Below are 17,815 nucleotides of genomic sequence, written 5' to 3' on the forward strand. Positions count from 1 at the left end.
ATATAACATGTATCTTGTGCCGGTTAGCATTTGGTGTCTTCCTGTACCACTGCTGCAGTGCTGAATAAACCTCTCATCCATCTTGGCTTTGAAAGATATTCCGTCTCAGTCTCTGTTTTTGATCCAAATCCTTCTGAAGTAAATGATCCTACAATACTAAATACTTTTAAATAAGGAAAATACATTTTGCCAAACATTTAACCTAGTTCCCTTAATAAGTAGTAGTCAGGACCTTGGTTCTACATTCACTTTTAATAAATATATACATTTGAGTTGATGACAGGTTATTGATTAAAACATGCCAGTCCAGTGGTTAAAAGGAAGGAGGTAGGGATGACATTTTAAATCGAAAAAGATCATGACGCCTTATCTTTCTCCCCTCTGCGCAACCTGTCCGTTAAAACAATACAACAAAATCAACTTAAAAGTACAACACTGGCCACCATTTTAGGTCTTCGTCACACACAATGATTATTTGGATTCTATCAACAAAATCTTTCAGCCTGAAACATGTATATATAAACCCTGATGAGCCATTATCAAAATACAAGTTTCTTCCAACATGTTACATCTGTTAGTGATACAGTGGTCAGTGATATGTAGTTCAAATACATGATTGAAAACCAAATCCCTGTTTCTTTGCTACTTCTTGTTTTTCTTATCCCTTGTTAACCCAACATCCTGAGTTGTTAACACATCAATAACGTTCTATCAGGGGGCACTGGCCAGACAAACTAATGACGAAATACTGGAGACCCATCAAGGTTTACCATCTCTCCCGACAACCGGTTCCTCTTTGTAAAGTGGTCTTTGCAATTATAGATACTGACCGCTGTGGTCGACCCTTTATTATTTTGATGGAGAGAAGAGAAAGGAGAAAGGGGAGGGAGGCAGGCAGGAGATTCCCTTCTGTAGAAGCCACATGGTACCAGGGCCTTGTCATCCTGAGATACAAGACGTCTGACACCATCTCCCACTCCTCCCAAGGTCGGGGGTGTGTGTGTGGGGGTTTACTTGAGGATTTTGTGGTAGGGGTGGAGGGTGAGGGAGGAGGTGAACGCGCGGATGTCGGTGATGAGGGTGACGTCGGGGAGCGCAGGCGAGGCCGGCAGGAAGGTGAGCCTGGACACCTCGCCGTAGGAGGAGGCGTTGCCGGGGCCCTGGCCTGCAGGGCCGGCAGGGCTGCAGGAGGGCTGCTCAGCCGGCCCGTCCTCCTCCTCGCCAAAGCCCACCACCTGGGAGGGAGCGAGGAGGGAGCGAGGGGTCAGCGAGAGGACACGGAGGACTGCCCTACAGTCTCTCTCCCATAGTGAGTCACGACCAATGACTCACTATGTTAACATGTTGATATTCTCGGTAAGATTTCCTTTTCAACACGCTCTAATCGAGACACTATTATTCTAACCACCGCGTCTGACTCACTTTTCTCATTCTTGCCCTCTCTCTCACACACACACACACACACACACACGCACACACACTTACATGAACACTGAGTCTCCTGCTTGAGGAATCCCTGTGCTCCATGAACCAGGACACCAGCTCTGCTTTGGTGATGATCTTCAGGGCTTCAATCTGCAGACCACACACAGATAAACAGGAGTGAGACACACCTAACTAGTCCTGTAAAACCCACATGGCGCAACGATAAGATAAGGGGATATCTGTGGATGTGGAACTGTCTACGTAGCCTGAATCAGTGTGGACCCAATTCAGATATCGGATGAGAGCAGTGATAAATGAACATAACAGACATCATACATTTACATCAAGAAAGGTATCATATGCTTCTATCCAAAAGCAACATGCAAATAGTTACTATAGACAGTAGGTCAGACAGTCAAGAATCAGAAGTGCATTGTTCTAACGGCATTGCGGTGGTCAGTCATGATTGGTGCTGCTGGGGGTTGGCGCCCCCTGCAGGGCCGGAGGGGGGACACACACACGCACCTCTTTGCTGAGCCTGTCGAAGATGTACTGCTGGGTGACCACCTCGAACCAGTTGCGGTCGACCTCCTCGCCCAGGTGCGTGTCCTCGCACTCCTTCAGCTTGATGAGGGCGGTCACCTGCGTCCGGAAGCCCTCCTCCGTCAGGCTGCTCATCTTCTCCCCGAACGACACCAGGAACTCCTCGATCTTGGACTCCACAAAGTCAGTGCTGGGAGGATGGGGGGTGGGAGAGATGTGTCATGGTTGAGATTCCCTGTTTAGCATATCTGATTCAACTGACTAACTGTGTGCCTGGTGGACTTCAGTGAGATCAGATTGGCTCAGACTTCCCTAATTCTCTTGCGGTGCTTTCTGTATGCACCATTTGAACCTCCCTTTGGATAAAAGCGTCTGCTAAAGGAATACGTGTGAAACTTTACTCGTGAGTCTTACGCTGCAACTTTCACCTTTCGGTTCTGTTAAAACCAACTTCAGAGACAACCTATGAGCACGTATGATGGCTGTGCAGCCGATGGACATGCCTGTGGTTCTAACCCTCTGTTCCGTCTAACCTGCATACGCTGCTGAGATCCTTCTCCTCTGTGCTGCCCCTGACAACACACGTTATCCATCACTGACCCCGTCACCTCATCAGTTCACTGTTGCTAAAAATCATCCCAGAGTTTGTTTTCCCCTGGGCTGCGTTCAAGAAAACTAATCCCAAATGCAACAAGGTGACGAGGACTCACTTGAACTTGGTGGCCTGTGTTTCCACGGTGATGGAGAAGCCAAGGACCCCGGAGGTGTTTCTGCAGGTGGGGTACACCTGGTACCTGCAGACAACAAGGTCAAAGGTCACCCCCACCCAGCTCTGGAAGCAAAACTTGCTTTAATGTCAGTTACTAAACATTGAAACATTAATTTATTTCCCCCCACAAAATGTACTCTTCAAAGGACTTGTAGGGTTGTCCTCTAAATGATGCATGACCTCAAATATAAGGATCATATAGTATATTATAATAGACTTTTATATTTCCCATAATCTACAGACCCGAGTGTCTCCTTTGTTCTGAGGAAATCGAAGCAGGGCTCCTCCATGTGCATCTGAAACAGGAAGGAACAAGAGCGGCTCTTATCTGTGCTGTTGTGCCCTGTGCTTCAGACTCAGTCAACTGTGTTATTGGAGCAGTTGAAGCTGTGGGACGCAGGGCTGGTGTCGACACATAGGGAACACGTTCCTGCTGACTGCACTGAGTGGATGAACAAATGGCCTTCTCGCATTCGTAAATTCAGCCATTCTGGTTTGTAAACCCTCTACTCTTAAAATAGTCCTTTCACTCGCAAGGATTACAAGGATACTTGTCAAATAGAATGACAAATTGCGATGTCAGTCAGGGTCTCTTAGCAACAACAACACTCACCACCAGTAACTCCATCAGAGTGTGATCCCTCAGGTTCTTGAGGCCGGACTAGAACAGAACACAGACAAACCATCATCTTCACTGTTGTACTAAACAACCACCACGTGCTAACCCTGCAGCAGGGCTGCTCCACCGTGTGACAGGCGCAGGGTGCGCCCCTACCTGGTAGTAGACGGTGACCTCAGAGTTGGCGTCTCCCTTGTTGAGGGACTTGACCTTGCACAGGTGGTGCTTCTGGGGCAGCTCCACCACTCGGAACAGAACGGGGACCTCTACTGACAGACGCTTGAACTGCAGCTTGCTGGGGAAGACGGGAGGAGAAAAACACGAGATGTTTACCGCCCCTCTTGGATTCTGACACGGGTTTACAGATGTGAAGATTTCCCAAGGAAAGGGCCAAGGAGATGGGACACCTACTCAATGAAATACTGCAGAAACTCCATGGACTCCTGTTGAGGGAAAATTGATAAAACAATCAGTATATGTGGCAGATAAACAAAGAAATAAATTCCTATCATTCATTAAACAGAGACAAATGAATGAAAATGAAATATATATATATATACAAATATTTTTAAGACTGGAATAGTTGTGTGTGTGTTTGAGATTGAGTGCGTCGGTGACTCACCACGCTGTTGAAGTTTCCCTGCACCAGCCCCTCGACGTACAGCTCGGCCTTGAGACCGCCCACGAACGTCATGAGGTCATGCACGGTCAGGCCCTGCATGATAGCCTGGTACTTCTGGATGACGGACCAACGGCAGTGCTCCAGGATCAGGAGACGCACATCCCTGAGGGACGAGGGAGAGGACACGGATGAGGGATGGATGGGTGGTCGGGAACGGGCGAGCGAGAGAGACACACACAAGTCAGACGTTGCACTCAGGACTTTCACCACGAGGCAGCCTCAGACTCACCACAGCGAACGAGTGGAGGAGAGGCACAGCAAGAGAGAGAGAGAGCTGAAGAGTCACAGGCAGTCTGGGGTTCTGCCTTAGTGACAGGTCAGGACAGCTGGAGAGGGAGAGAGAGAGAGAGGGAGAGAGAGAGACCTACTTTCCCAGTCTCTCTGGCTTGATGAGGATGTTGAAGTAGGTCTTCTTCAGCTGCTCGGCGAACATGGTGAACACGCCGGGCTCGGCCGTGAAGTCGGCCAGGTGGTCCACGATCAGGCTCAGCAGCAGCTGGGAGGGCGAGGAGGGGAGAGGGGGGCGTGAGACACACACGAGGGCGTCCAGAGACAAATATGTTTGCATACAGAGCGGCCCTCGACTTTGAGGACCGGACTGTGTGCGTTTCAGCTTGTGGTTGGGAGCCCTTGACCCTGATACCCACACACACACAAGCCATGGTTATGTGTCCCTTGGTGTGTGTGTGTGTGTGTGAGAGAGGCACTCACGGGCAGCTTGTGGTTGAAGCCCTTGACCCTGATGACCATAGCGTGTGTGTGGGTATGTGTCCCTGGGTGTGTGTGTGAGAGAGGCACTCACGGGCAGCTTGTGGTTGAAGCCCTTGACCCTGATGACCAGGCCGTGCTCTCCTGCTATGAGTTTGTACTCCAGCTGGGCCACGTCCGCCTCGTAGGCCGGCTCCGCCAGGTTGTGAGCCAGGATGTTGATGAAGATGTCGAACAGCACCAGGCTAACAGGGGGAGACGGCAGGACCACAGATCAGCCGAGGAAGCTCAGGGGAGCGTTTGAACGTCTCTCCCCAGGTTTTCTAGTGTGACTTGCTGATGCCGAATGACGACGGGTGTGTATTTGTGTGTGGGTGCTGCTTACTTCTCTGGACACTTCTGAATCATCGGGGAGAGGAGGTTGAAACGAACGTAGGCTGGGAGGGAGGGGAACGTGGACGTGTTAAATGTTAGTCACATGATCACAAACACACATTCACACACACATTCACGTTCACACCTTTGGGTATTTTGAACTTGTTGTCCTTCTTGAACCAGAGACAGCCTCTCTCGTTGTTCACTATCCTGACAGGGACGTCTGTGTCGGGGCAGTCCGATGCCTTCAGAGTGAAATCCGTAGCTATGGAAACAGGACGGACAGCGAGTTGTAAAATCATGGGCGCCTTGCTGAAATGAATCAGTTTAAACTGAAAATGTATTTAACATTTACATCTATGAATGAAAATCTTGTGATTTACATTCTTATAAATATCTTACCTTATAAATTGCTTCATTAATTAAAATACTCAAGGATAAAACAACCGATGATACTAACCAATGAACTTGTTCTCTGCGGGCAGATGGAGGTCAGGGTGGAGGTCAAAGTCTCCTGCCCAGCGCTGGGCCCACTCCTCAGGGATATCTGCCGAGACAACCACACCACTCACTCCATCACCACACAGCACTTCAAAGGACCTCAAACAGCTTTGAACCCAGAAAAGGGACGGTCCCTGTGTTGAATCAGGAGTGAAGTGTAGCAGAGTGCTGGTGGAGGTGTGTGTGGGGCCGGTGGAGGAGGTGTGTGGGGCCGGTGGAGGAGGTGTGTGGGGCCGGTGGAGGAGGTGTGTGGGGCCGGTGGAGGAGGTGTGTGGGGCCGGTGGAGGAGGTGTGTGGGGCCGGTGGCCGTACCCTCCATGCTGTAGCTGGTGCCAAACCACTTCTCTTTGAGACAGCAGTGTCCCTCGTGCTCAGGGGACGTCAGCAGGAGGTTGGCTCTCTCTGGGGTCAGCAGGGTCACGGCTGCAGAGATCACCTACGGGGGGGGGGGGCATTATTACATTTGCTCAATACTTTGCCCTTGAGGGTAAAGCTGGGAGTTGGTGTAGCTTGCAGGGGCTCAATTGTAAAGCATTTGACTGCAGAGCCCAGGTTCTCCTCCTTACCTGGGGGTTGAACTCAAACATGAGCTGGTCTCCGGTCAGGAAGTCCTCTTTGGGGAACAGCTGCATGTTCTCACAGATGTTCTCCACGTACTCAATGGGGTCGGTCTGTCAGAGGAACACAGGAGGGTCACACGCCGATAAAACACACACACACACACACACACAGAGAGAGACTCACGATCAGAACCGTAGTCACTACCAACAGTGATAAAAGTTACAGGAATACAAGTTAAGTTCGACATCAACCATGTAAAGATTAGTAGAGTGAGCGCACCTGCTCCTGATAGTGAAACTCATTTGCTTCTATCTTCTGAATTTCTTCATAAATCCTGAGACACAAGAAACGGGACAGTGAGACAGAATGAACATGTCGGTCTTTAAGGGGGCAGGGATATCTCTCGGGTGCGACAGGGTGAAGGGTTAGAGGTTTAGAGGACTCCAACCTCTGTTGAGGACCGAGGGTCTGGAGCATCTTCAGGTACTGGAACACCAGATGCACCACCTGCACACAAAAGTTAGTGTTAGTTTGTGACACTTGTGAGACGGGGGTGTTGTGTGTGTGAACAGAGGGGGGAGGAGGGTGTGGGGTGGGGCTGACCTGGTGGAAGTTCTGGAAGCCCTCGTTGGTGAGCGTGATGGAGATGGAGAAGATGGAGTAGGTGGCGTTCTGGTCGAAGCCCGTCTCGCTGTTCCCCCCAAACAGAGCCAGCGCCCAGCATCTGTGACCCGACACACAAAACAAACGGCTTGGGCAAGGCACTTCACCCTACTTGCCTTGGGGAGAATGTCCCTGTACTTACTCTAAGTCGCTCTGGATAAGAGTGTCTGCTAAATGACTAAATGTAATGTAACACACACAAACTATTTTGAAAGACGTGCCCACCAATGTTCACACATACACACAATGCCCACAGATTTACACAACACACTGTTGACACGTATACACTCGCACAACGTTGACAGACATACGAAAGGGACAGTTAACCCACTTTTTGCGGAGCAGAGATAGGATGCTTCCGGTTCCTTCATGGCCGATCAGCCAGGAGAGGTAGTGCAAGGGCTTCACCCTGAGGGAGAAGAAACAGCAGGTCAGTCATCCAGCTAGTGCTGCAGGGAGACAGACCCACAACTCCTGGATATTCTGGAACATTCACCTGTAGTGCTGCCCCTGAGGTGGCAAGGCCCAGGTGATGGTGAGCGCATGCACCTTCCTCACAGGAACCACTGTAACACACACACACCCATATATAAACGTTGAGATTGTGACGTGCAGGTGGAAATGAAGAACTGGGAATTGAATCTCACCAGAAGAATTCAGAAAGTGAGATTTGATTTGATGTTTAAGGAGGTCTTGGTGGGCAACGTTACCTCTGTAGAGCTTGTTGAAGGCCGGCGTGTCGAAGGGATCCTGGAGATCAGAGAAGTCTGGTATCGGCTGACCGCTACACAGGATGAGGAACAAAGACCGTTACAAACCAGACCACGGTTGTAGACCGAGTCCATGACCAGCCAGCCGGTCAGTCAGAACTTACTTGTTGGGAACATTGCTGAAGATCTCCCTCACCCACTCCTCCAGCGTGTCCAGGGTTTCTAATGGTCAAACAGGACATGTTACAAGTCAGCTAATGTGATTAAAAACCCTTAATAAAGCACATAACACAACTGATAGAGCAGAGCATACAACCAATAACGTCATGCACACATTTCCTTCAAATCGAGAGATTTGTTCAGTTAATTTGCGTTTGTTAACTTGGCATAGCGGTTGTGGTTGTGACCTTTGGACTGTACAGTGAGGGTCATGTAGTGGGCAGAGTAGTATCTCTTCCAGAAGTCTCTGAGACGCTGGTAGGTGTTGATCTGTTTCTCTCTGGGTTCGTGTTTCAGAGTCTGGGCGTTGCCTGCGGAGGATAACAAGGAAAACAAGGATATGGCTCGTTGCTGCTCTCCAGAGGCAATGTGTATGTTGAAACGTTGCGTCTTGGGCTCTCAAACATTTAGGCTCAGTTTCCTAGACATGGATTAAGCCTAGTACTAGACTAAAAAGTTTTTCAATGGAGATCGTGGAGGTCAGGCCATTGTCCTTCTTGTTTGGGGACTAGGCGTATTCCATGTCTGGGGAAACTGGCTGTTAAACATTTAAAACCAATAGTCTCTGGAGTCCTTACCCCAGCAGAATTTGCCCATGGGGTGACTGGGCTTGGCCAGGCTTCCAAACAGCATCTCCTTACGATGGGAGTCTGAAGGCCTGGCGAGCTGGTACTCTACATCAAAGAAACAGGCGGAAAATCAATTACAGGGCCGGAGAAGGACAGTATGGGAGACAGAGAGGGATGAAGGAAGAGAAAGAGGGAAAAGAAGAAGCAGCAAAAAAAAAAAAAAAAAAAAAAGAGAGGAAAGTCATCTGTGAGAGAAGACGACCTGATAACTTAAAGGCAGTTTTCCATCAGGTCTCTCGCAGCAGGACATATTAAATAATCTCCTCTTGGTTTATACCTGATAGACTTAGGTCACAGATCTGTGTTACATACACTGTGCCCCTGAGAATTAAGAATACCTGACAGACGTTTCAGATTAGAAGAACAGATACATTAGGTAGATTAGAGGATCTGTAACCGGGATAGCGCCAAACCACGTCAGTTTGAGCTAATGGTCCACAAACTGAGACTCACCACTGTCCACAGCTTCCACTTCTCTGTCGATGGCGTCTTCAATCATCAGGGGACAGATGAAGAACTGGGCCCACCTGGGAGAAAAGGAGAACATCCCAGATCAGATTGAAGGCCACTTGCAAGTCTTAAGACAACAGCTTCTGAAGACAGGAATGAGATGATTCCCTCTCACTCAAAAGAACAGACTGTTGCCCTTTCCAGCATTTAGTCACAGTGGAGATGAAATATCTGTTTATACATATGTTAAGTCAAGGAGGCTACATTGGGCAGCTTTTCCTCTTTACCAAAAAAAATAAACGTTTCACAAAAATAACTTAAACCTACTGTATCTACACAAGATGTGCTAACTATGACAAACATTACAAGTATTATTGTATCGGCCCCACCGGTCCAGGGCATCGCGGAAGTACTTCCTCTGCACGTCAAACTGGAAGATGGTCCTCTCACAGTCTGTGGAGGCATTGTCACTGCCACCGTGCTTCTTCAGAAAGGCATCAAACCCGTTTTCTGCTGGGTACTTCTCACTGCCCATGAACACCACTTAAGAGAATGAAAGAGAGTGGGAATGAGAAAGAGAGGATGAACAAGAGAGAAACAAGGAATGAGAGAGAGACATTGAAAAGCAACGGTAAGGTCCGGGAAACAGACTAAAAACGTAGATCTGCGGCTATGCCACAAAAGGAGGTCGACTGATAAAAAAAACCCTCACTGTGCTCGAGGAAATGGGCCAGGCCAGGCAGGTCCTCAGGATCGCTGAAGCTGCCTACACTGATGCACAGAGCAGCTGCCGACTGGGACACACAGAGGGGCGGGGTGGAGGGGGTGAGAACCTGATATCAGGCCTGCACAGCAGTGTGCACACTGCAAATCTGAGATATGCATATATATACACACACACTCACCTGCTTCTCAGAGCAGCTTTTCTTCTGTTTCCCCTCATGCTCCTCATCCAGCTCTTCAAAGTCACTGTCGTGCTCCTCTTCCTCCTCCTCGTCCTCCTCCTCCGTTCCTTCGCCCGAGTCCCCCTCCTCTTCCTCCTCGTCGCCACCCCCTGCTTCCTCCTCATCATCCTCCTCATCATCATCCTCCTCCTCAGCGCCTCCCTTCCCTTCAGCACCACTGAAGTCTGACACAAGAAGTGCTCGTAGGCCATTGCTTAACTCGATGTATCTGTGGAGTAGAGTGGTAAAAGACTTTTGGTCTGTTTGATTGAAATATATTAGACTGTGTTAATCAACTCATTTTAGGATAATATCCCTTAATAAGGCAGACTCAATGCTAAAAGAGACACATACACACAAAACAAATTATGAAGATGATCTTCATAGGACATTCATGCATGTGTGCTTATTATTGGTGATGGCTGGGTGTCCATACCTGAATCAGGGGCCTATACAGCACCATACTAACAACACAACATTGTGTTGTACAAAAGTGACGTTACTGCACTTCAAACACCTTTACCTGTACTTCTTTGGATCACTGGGAGATTTGATGATGTTGAGGTCTCCTTGATCCTGTGCTGTGGCTTCCGCACCATCCCCTGTTGCCAACGGATCTCTAGCGTCTGGGATTGGTGGGGGCTCACCTCGGTCTGGCGCAGAGGCCTGTCCTGGACCGCCAGGACAACTTATCGCCTTATTTGTCTGAGGCATTCTTGCAGCCGTTTTGAAACTAGAATTGAAAAGTATTTATTGCATACCCTGTGTTAGCCCAAAGCAGTTGCAAATCACAAACGTCTCAAGCGCTAAATTTTGTTGACATGGAGAAATCAATTTAGTTTAGCAACCTAGTTACAGGTTTGCAGCATACAGCATGCATTTCTTATAATTGTAAGTGTTTTCTTTCAACAGTTATCTAGCACCAGAAATGGCAAGGTAGTATCTACAGTAGCTAGGTAGCTAACTAACTAGACTTAACTAGCTAGTTGTACTAGTACCACCTGTATCACAAGATTACAGTAGCTATAGGACGTCAACATGTCAACTCGCTTGCTAATTTAACTACTGTAGTGTTACGTGCCATTAGTGGCTAGCACTACTAATACTATCTACCAAGCTAACTATATGCTGTATTCTAGTTTGTAAGCAACCATTAGCCTAGCAATGTCAGCTAGCTAGCTAGCTCCAATCCAGTAGAACAACCACAGCGTGCCAAACAATTTTGCTAGCTAGACAGTGGCAAGCATTATTGCTTCCTTTACCGCAGCACTACAATAGCTAACATTGCATGGGTCTTGTCTGGTTAATCCGAGTTAATGGAACAGCGAACTGTCAATAGGCACGAGATGTGCTACGTGCTATATAGCTAGAGCTAGCCTAATAGTATCCGCTATGAAAGTGTACTGTACAGTTAAAGTTTTCTTACACTTCAAACTATAACTACAGAACATACAATTAGCACAAATTGTAACATAAAACTCACCTTTTGAGATAAAACGGTGAAAATGACTTGTTTGAGGTTCTAACAACCTATTCAACCTAATCTGCGCCTTGGATTTGTTTAACAGCACTGACACTGCAAGACGCAACGTGATTGGGGGAAATGACTGTACCAGTACTAGAAGGGAGCATCTGATTGTTCCAAACTGATCAGTAATGATTGATTGGTCGGTGCAAAACATTTTAGAACTAAATCCGCCAAATGGCAATTGTGTGCGCCGTTATATACAAATATGCATGCTTTTGGACTATCAATGAAGGGTTTTGAAAAATTGACTAATTGATCCCTTATCCCATTGATTGTCTACTTACCATATATTGTCACAGCAACACAAAAACATGGTTATTTTTAGTGGTGAGAAAGATTATGAATTAAATGAAGAAAATGTCACTTCAAGCGCTTGCGCGTTTGACTGTACATTCAAGCTAACACATTTGTTCCAATCATCTCCGACTGTTATCAAAAAGACTGACGTATTCACTATTGTGATGACCGTTCTATCAAACAGGATGGACAAACACGTTTTCAGTTCTTGTTGATTTGCTCAAATCACAGCAAACATTCCCGTTGAAGTAAAGATTGTGCTTTTATTATACTAAATCGAATCTATAATATACAAACATTCACAATATTTTGTACAATCACGTTGTGCTTCTCTTGAAGTCGTTTAAGTTATAAATGGCAAGTTTACATAAATTCTCTAGGTATATATTTTTCCCATACAGCATAAAAATAAATCCATACTTGGCTAACACTATTATAAGTTCTAACTATTATAAGTTTTAACTATAATTTACAAATTAACTTATAAAATAATCATATCATCACATGTAAATATTTTTGTATTATTCTCAATATAAACATAAAATACACATGATGGGAAATTACAGTTAAATATCTGCTATTTAATACAGAATATATTCACATTTGCTGTCACAATTACAGTCAACAAGTTTTTAGCACTTTTTTTTTTTTTACGTTTCTACTTCTTCCCATTCACTAATTAAATGTACATGTATGTTGGCTGACATTATCAACATGTAACACACCTGTTAAAGATACTGCACAAAACTCACAACCAAACAGTCAATATTATGTCATACACAACAGCGTTTGCTCTTTAAACACGTTTGTGAAAATAAACACTGTAAACATGAAAGCCACATAGCTACATTAGCGGGGGGTAAGGAATAAGCATCCTCTTCACTGAACTTTTGAGTCCGTCAAAAGAGTCAAAACACCCTGATTTACTATATAATATACATTTTAAGAGTGGCAGTTGCAAGTTATGTCTTTGTGTGCAAACTTGTGGTTCTAGACATAATAAGATAAGTTATAACCTATTTCACTCCACTAGAGGCAGCTGGTCCCTGTCAATACACATTAGACAAAAGGTGTAAACGACTGAACTTCACGTTATGCAGCTGACAGCTATATCTAACCTGTAAACATGTGATGTTAAGAGCTGTGGTTATGTGTCTATTGTGCTATGAATCCACACTTTTTCAAGGAGAAAGGCAGTGCAGTGCTCCTGTTTAACCTGCTTGGAGTTCCCTGTCCTCGGAATCTGAAGGTCAAAGGTGACATTAAGGGTGCAATCAATACTAGATAATAGTAGTAAGCAGTTGTCCTAGTAATAACAGATGTGTAGTGCTCACTTTCCTTCAGGCTGATACAAAGTGACAAACAGGCCTTGTGGACAGTTTTGGGGAACTGCAGAATTGTGAGAGTGACAGGGTGACGGTAGAGAATGAAGGGACAGTTGTGGAATGAGAGAAGTTCCTGGTGAATCAGCAGCACTTCTGAGGCAGCTGGGGAGGCTTGTCGGTCAGTCTGGTCGTCTTGGTGCCAGGCGCCATGGGTGGTTCCACGTCTACACGCTCTGACATCTTCACACAGATGATGTCGACCAGGCGCTCGAAGACCTGCCGCACGTTGATGTTCTCCTTGGCGCTGGCTTCGTAGTACTCAAACCCTGCCGTTGGAAAACAGGAACACGCAGAGCTTGAAATGACTACCAATCCAGACACTGCCTAAAGCTAAAATTAAATTATTTAAATTTGTAAATTATTTAAACCTGATCCATGTTGTAAACATAAATATAATTTGTCATTTCATGAACTACAGATTAATTTAGGGTAAGAATAACAACTAAGAATACCCTAACGATATGTACATGTAAAGTAAAGTGACAGTTGGGTGAGATGGACTAATGGCTGCTGTTCAGGTTTGCTCACTAGCAACAAAAGTACAGTAATCACCATCATCTACTGCAGTTATATAGTCTTGTATTTAGACACTTATGGGCGCACCTAATTGCTCAGACAGATGTTTGCCCTTCTCAGGGGGCACCACCCTCTCCTCATCCATGTCACACTTGTTGCCCACCATGATCACCTGAGCATTATCCCAGGAGTAGGTCTTGATCTGAGTGGCCCTGAAAACACACACACATTCACACACACACAGGCACGCAGACACACAGATTTAAGCAAGCACAAACACATACATTACATACACAAACAATGCAAATAACATAATCTACCACATCTTGGAGATCAATTACTTATATAACAGTCATAGTCAGTCAAATCTGTGCAGGAACTGAACCCACAACAGTTCATGTGGAGCACGCTGCATGAATAAATGTTCCCTCAAACGTAACCATCTGGAGCACAGAAGGGTGGCATCTCACTGCTTTCTAAATATACTCCTTTCTTCATCTCCTCGCCTTCCCCGCCACTGCTCTGACAAGACATGACAGGGGAAAGACGAATGGACGACATCTATCTGGGCCTTCTATCTGGGGACAATAGGAAAGGCGGCCATTTGAAACCACCTCCTCTTCCTTTGGTGCAGCTCTTACCAGTCCTGCACAGCGTTGAAGGACTCCTCGTTGGTGATGTCGTACATGAGGATGAAGCCCATGGCTCCACGGTAGTAAGCAGTGGTGATAGTCCTGTACCTCTCCTGCCCTGCAGTATCCTAGAGACAAGAAACACACACACACACTTTTCTGACACTATTTCCATGGACATTTACGTTTTTCCTGACTTCGTAATGTAAGCTACAGGAATTGTGATGAACCAAATGCTGTGGGACAGAGAAATCTAGCCAAGTGCAGCATTTGGCCTGCGATTAGAAGATCTAGATGGTAACTGACAAGCAAGAAGAAGCAGGGATGGAAAGCTACACCAGCAGGCTTATCTTCTGTCGTTCCACATTAGCTTCATTCACTGAGGAACAGTTGCCTTGGCAAAGCGACACCGGAGCGCCCATCTGTGAACTACCAGGAGAAATCAGAAAGATCGACACCTTCTCACCCCGCCCGACGGCGGGGTGAGACGTGCGGGCACGTGACGCAGCTTCACACTGACAATCAAAACAGGAAACGCACGCACACCTCGCTGCTCCCATTCCACACTTATCATTTAATTATAGATTAAGCTGTGGTGTCTCCGCTGAGGAAGATCAGCAGCCAAGCTGGGAAAGCGTCGCCGGAGATTCAGATCGTTTGTGACATCTTACTTCCAGCGTCCCACCTACTGCACAGCATTTCTGAATGGAGTCTTTGTGCAGACCTATCACAGGATATGGTCCACCAAACAGAAATACACACACCGATTGAAATGCTTTGTACAGCATTTTGACATGCAAATGTTATATTGCTGGCTGTGAAGAGGGCTGTATCTCCATATTTAGAGGCATCATATTCATTGTACTCGGATGGCATGATGTCACTGTTTATCTGCGTCTGTGTTTTCATTAAGTAAATGTTCACTGGCAGAATGCAGGACACAGTGTAGCACTTTGTTAAAATCCAATTAATTATGACTATACATGCAACGTGAAATATAGATAGCGGTGCGAGCATTCGACTCACAGCAATCCACTCCTACCAGAGGACTGGTTCTATGTCCACACAGAGAGATGAGTTCCGAACCTTCACAATATATTATGAGTTAGGGAGGGAGGGAAAAGGGGAGGGATGGGTGTAGCTCAGTGGTTAGAGGAGTAACAGATCAAGAGGTAGCAGGTTAAAATCCCCCTCTGCATGTTTGTCAGTCAGTGTACAGGTGAAAACAACATGCACCTGTCTGTGTTTTCATAGTCTATAACCAAGGCATGGATGCAGTCTTGTAGCTTCACTCAGTTGCTAACATTCATAGCTCTCCATCTGTTTTGAAATGTGCTTCCGTGTTTGTTTTTACGTGTGTATGAAAGAGTGTGTGCGTGTTTCTTCGTGATCTATATTTATATCGCTACCGTGTGTTCAGGCAGGATCAATAGGCCCCGATTATCCCTCTCTCTTATCACAAACTGCAATTAGCTCTGGTCGCTCTGTCTGCCTACCCCACTTTGCCCCCCCCTCCCTACCCACCAGGCTCCTGTGTTCTACCCCTTCACCCGAGGGCGCCACTTTAATTGCCTCCGAGGACATCGCTGTTGGGGAGTGCGGTGTGAAGAGCCGCTGCCATGACAACCATCCTCGCCGATGATGCAAGCTCACCAGAAGCTTCTGTCTCCTTTTCTCCCCTCCGAGCAGATTGCTCTCTACATTTCACTTTCTTCAGATCCAAAAGACAGGAGGATGTCAACATGTGTTTTGGCTCTGGATTCGATGTGTGTGTGTGTGTCTGCGTTTGTATTGTACATGATTGTTTGTGGTACTGTATATATTTACATAACCATCCTCAGTGTTAACATGATGATACAGCACTTATACCCAGATGCAAACAGCTGGAAAACAAACATCATCTGTACGACAGAACTCACCCCAACCTCCAGTGTGGCATGCCACTCTAATACAGAGGAGAGAGGACCAAGCCTGGACTCACCCATATCTGCAGCTTCACCCTCTTCTCATTCCTGTAGACTGTTTTGACTTTAAAATCGATCCCCACCGTGCTCACAAACGAGTTGCTGAAGGAGTCGTCGGCGTAGCGGAACAGGAAGCTGGTCTTGCCCACGCTGCTGTTGCCAATGATGAGAAGCTTGAACATGTAGTCAAAGTTCTGGTCTGAGCCGTCTCTCTGCCCGAAGCGCTGGTCTGCTTTCGCCATCTGGGGACCAGTGATGATATGTGGCAGACTGATGAGTCAGAGACAGGCTTGGGAGAATTTGGGATCATGTCACTGAAGCATTTGTGCAATATTGATTCACTATCTGGAAGAATGTAGTATTCTGTGGAAAATAAAATAATCAGTTATTTAACTTTCTACTGAATACTGCATTCTGCCATGATCTCTGCTATGAGCTGTTAACCAATGGACATGGAAGCAGTACCAAATCCATGTTTGAAAGGACTGACTGACACCACAAAAACATGGACACAGTACAGCCATTTTCCGAGTTTACTGACATAATGTGTGTTTTTGACATAAGCTATTCAGGTCAATCATAATTATGTTCACGGTTAAACGATTTGCTCTCCTTTTTTCTATGAATAGGTTAGATAGAGTATATTATCAGACAACAATCACTATGAGAATGCATGTATAAAATCGTTTTAAGACCTGGTGCAAGCCTCTTTTTCAATGTGTGGGAATTCGATGCAAATAATTCTAGCAAACAGGTTTGCAACTCAGGTGTGCTTCTTATTTAAAATGGGTATTTTTTTAAACATCCAGTAGACTGATTTTTTTTTCCATAGAAAGAAATATCTGTGTAGAAATGTCTGAATAATAAAACAGTTATCAAGCCTACCATTATCCAATTGGCTACAGTCGTTATGCCTGAGGTACAGTTGTATTCAAGCGTTCCGGTTGTCGTGCGTATGACATGATTGTTTATTCATTCAGTTTATTTTTATGGGGACGTGAATGAAATCTTACCTCAAATAGGGTTATGGGTGGTTCTCCTCTCCTGTCGTTTTCAACTCGCTGATTTATCAAGCGGAGTGAGCTGTGCGTAATATTCTACTTGATGAAGAGATCTCGCTATCGGTTGTCTTGGTTATGAGGTAGTTGCTGTTCCGCGACCAAAAACGCTTAATAATGCACCGCAAAATATCTGAAATTTTTTTTGGACGCCGGAATGTAAATATTGCTTTTAAAAGGTAAATTAATAGATTACTATGTCCTGTAGCCGAGTAAACTCTCCTTTAAATTAATCTGCATTGTATACAACCCTTGGCATTGACGGCAATATCCTGCCAGGGGCATACAGTATGGGACTATAATTCTCAAAGGTGTCAGCTGTTTCACCTCCTCCCTCCTAGAAAGGCCCTAAAAATATCTACTGCTATGAATGAACCAATTTTGTAACCAGACGGTGGCTCTGTGTGCATGAGCAGTGGCCGGCCTATCAGATTGCAGTATAGCAGAACGCTCATTTTTATCAGTTGAATGACTCACAAGCGGGTCAGTGGCGCTTGTAATCATTTCTTAAGAAAAAATGCAAATATATTAATAGTCTCCGGTCTCTAGGGGTAAATTACATAACTAGATTGCAATATGCTGCACAGCCAACATATGTCTAAAATATGCCACATTAAAATGCCTAAATGGCCAGTTA

General features: G+C 45.9%; 2 protein-coding genes across 2 annotated transcripts; both read right to left on the bottom strand.

The window, feature by feature from the left end:
* Nucleotides 1-233: 233 nt before the first annotated feature.
* On the bottom strand, nucleotides 234-11,365 carry nrd1b (nardilysin b (N-arginine dibasic convertase)). Its single transcript, XM_067229683.1, has 31 exons — nucleotides 11,282-11,365; nucleotides 10,322-10,531; nucleotides 9,760-10,027; nucleotides 9,567-9,648; nucleotides 9,244-9,397; nucleotides 8,858-8,931; nucleotides 8,354-8,449; nucleotides 7,964-8,086; nucleotides 7,721-7,778; nucleotides 7,557-7,630; nucleotides 7,343-7,412; nucleotides 7,178-7,255; nucleotides 6,787-6,907; nucleotides 6,632-6,690; nucleotides 6,463-6,517; nucleotides 6,189-6,293; nucleotides 5,935-6,058; nucleotides 5,582-5,668; nucleotides 5,267-5,386; nucleotides 5,132-5,183; nucleotides 4,841-4,991; nucleotides 4,407-4,534; nucleotides 3,979-4,141; nucleotides 3,768-3,799; nucleotides 3,513-3,651; nucleotides 3,351-3,398; nucleotides 2,981-3,033; nucleotides 2,679-2,762; nucleotides 1,951-2,158; nucleotides 1,486-1,575; nucleotides 234-1,235 (listed from the first exon to the last, which is right to left on the bottom strand). The coding sequence occupies exons 2-31, from the start codon at nucleotides 10,510-10,512 to the stop codon at nucleotides 1,011-1,013; spliced, it is 3,312 nt and encodes a 1,103-aa protein (XP_067085784.1). The 5' UTR covers nucleotides 10,513-10,531; nucleotides 11,282-11,365; the 3' UTR covers nucleotides 234-1,010.
* A 1,607-nt stretch (nucleotides 11,366-12,972) lies between these two features.
* Nucleotides 12,973-17,544, bottom strand: rab3b (RAB3B, member RAS oncogene family). Its single transcript, XM_067229647.1, has 5 exons — nucleotides 17,134-17,544; nucleotides 16,138-16,362; nucleotides 14,166-14,284; nucleotides 13,612-13,736; nucleotides 12,973-13,274 (listed from the first exon to the last, which is right to left on the bottom strand). Exons 2-5 carry the CDS (start codon nucleotides 16,360-16,362, stop codon nucleotides 13,090-13,092), a joined length of 654 nt encoding a protein of 217 aa, XP_067085748.1. The 5' UTR covers nucleotides 17,134-17,544; the 3' UTR covers nucleotides 12,973-13,089.
* Between the last annotated feature and the right edge of the window lie 271 nt (nucleotides 17,545-17,815).

Source organism: Osmerus mordax, chromosome 26 (genome assembly GCF_038355195.1).
Source record: "Osmerus mordax isolate fOsmMor3 chromosome 26, fOsmMor3.pri, whole genome shotgun sequence".
NCBI lineage: Eukaryota > Metazoa > Chordata > Actinopteri > Osmeriformes > Osmeridae > Osmerus > Osmerus mordax.

Bases quoted from the DNA above. Each gene is read 5' to 3' on its own strand.
- nrd1b (XM_067229683.1), bottom strand. From the start codon at position 10,512: ATGCCTCAGACAAATAAGGCGATAAGTTGTCCTGGCGGTCCAGGACAG. The intron at 8,087-8,353 runs GTAAGGACTCCA...TATCCTCCGCAG, and splicing joins CATGGGCAAATTCTGCTGGG to GCAACGCCCAGACTCTGAAA. The intron at 6,294-6,462 runs GTGCGCTCACTC...TTCCTCTGACAG, and splicing joins AGTTTCACTATCAGGAGCAG to ACCGACCCCATTGAGTACGT.
- rab3b (XM_067229647.1), bottom strand. From the start codon at position 16,362: ATGGCGAAAGCAGACCAGCGCTTCGGGCAGAGAGACGGCTCAGACCAG. The intron at 14,285-16,137 runs GTGAGTCCAGGC...TCTTGTCTCTAG, and splicing joins GGGTGAAGCTGCAGATATGG to GATACTGCAGGGCAGGAGAG. The intron at 13,275-13,611 runs GTGCGCCCATAA...TTCCAACGGCAG, and splicing joins ACATCTGTCTGAGCAATTAG to GGTTTGAGTACTACGAAGCC.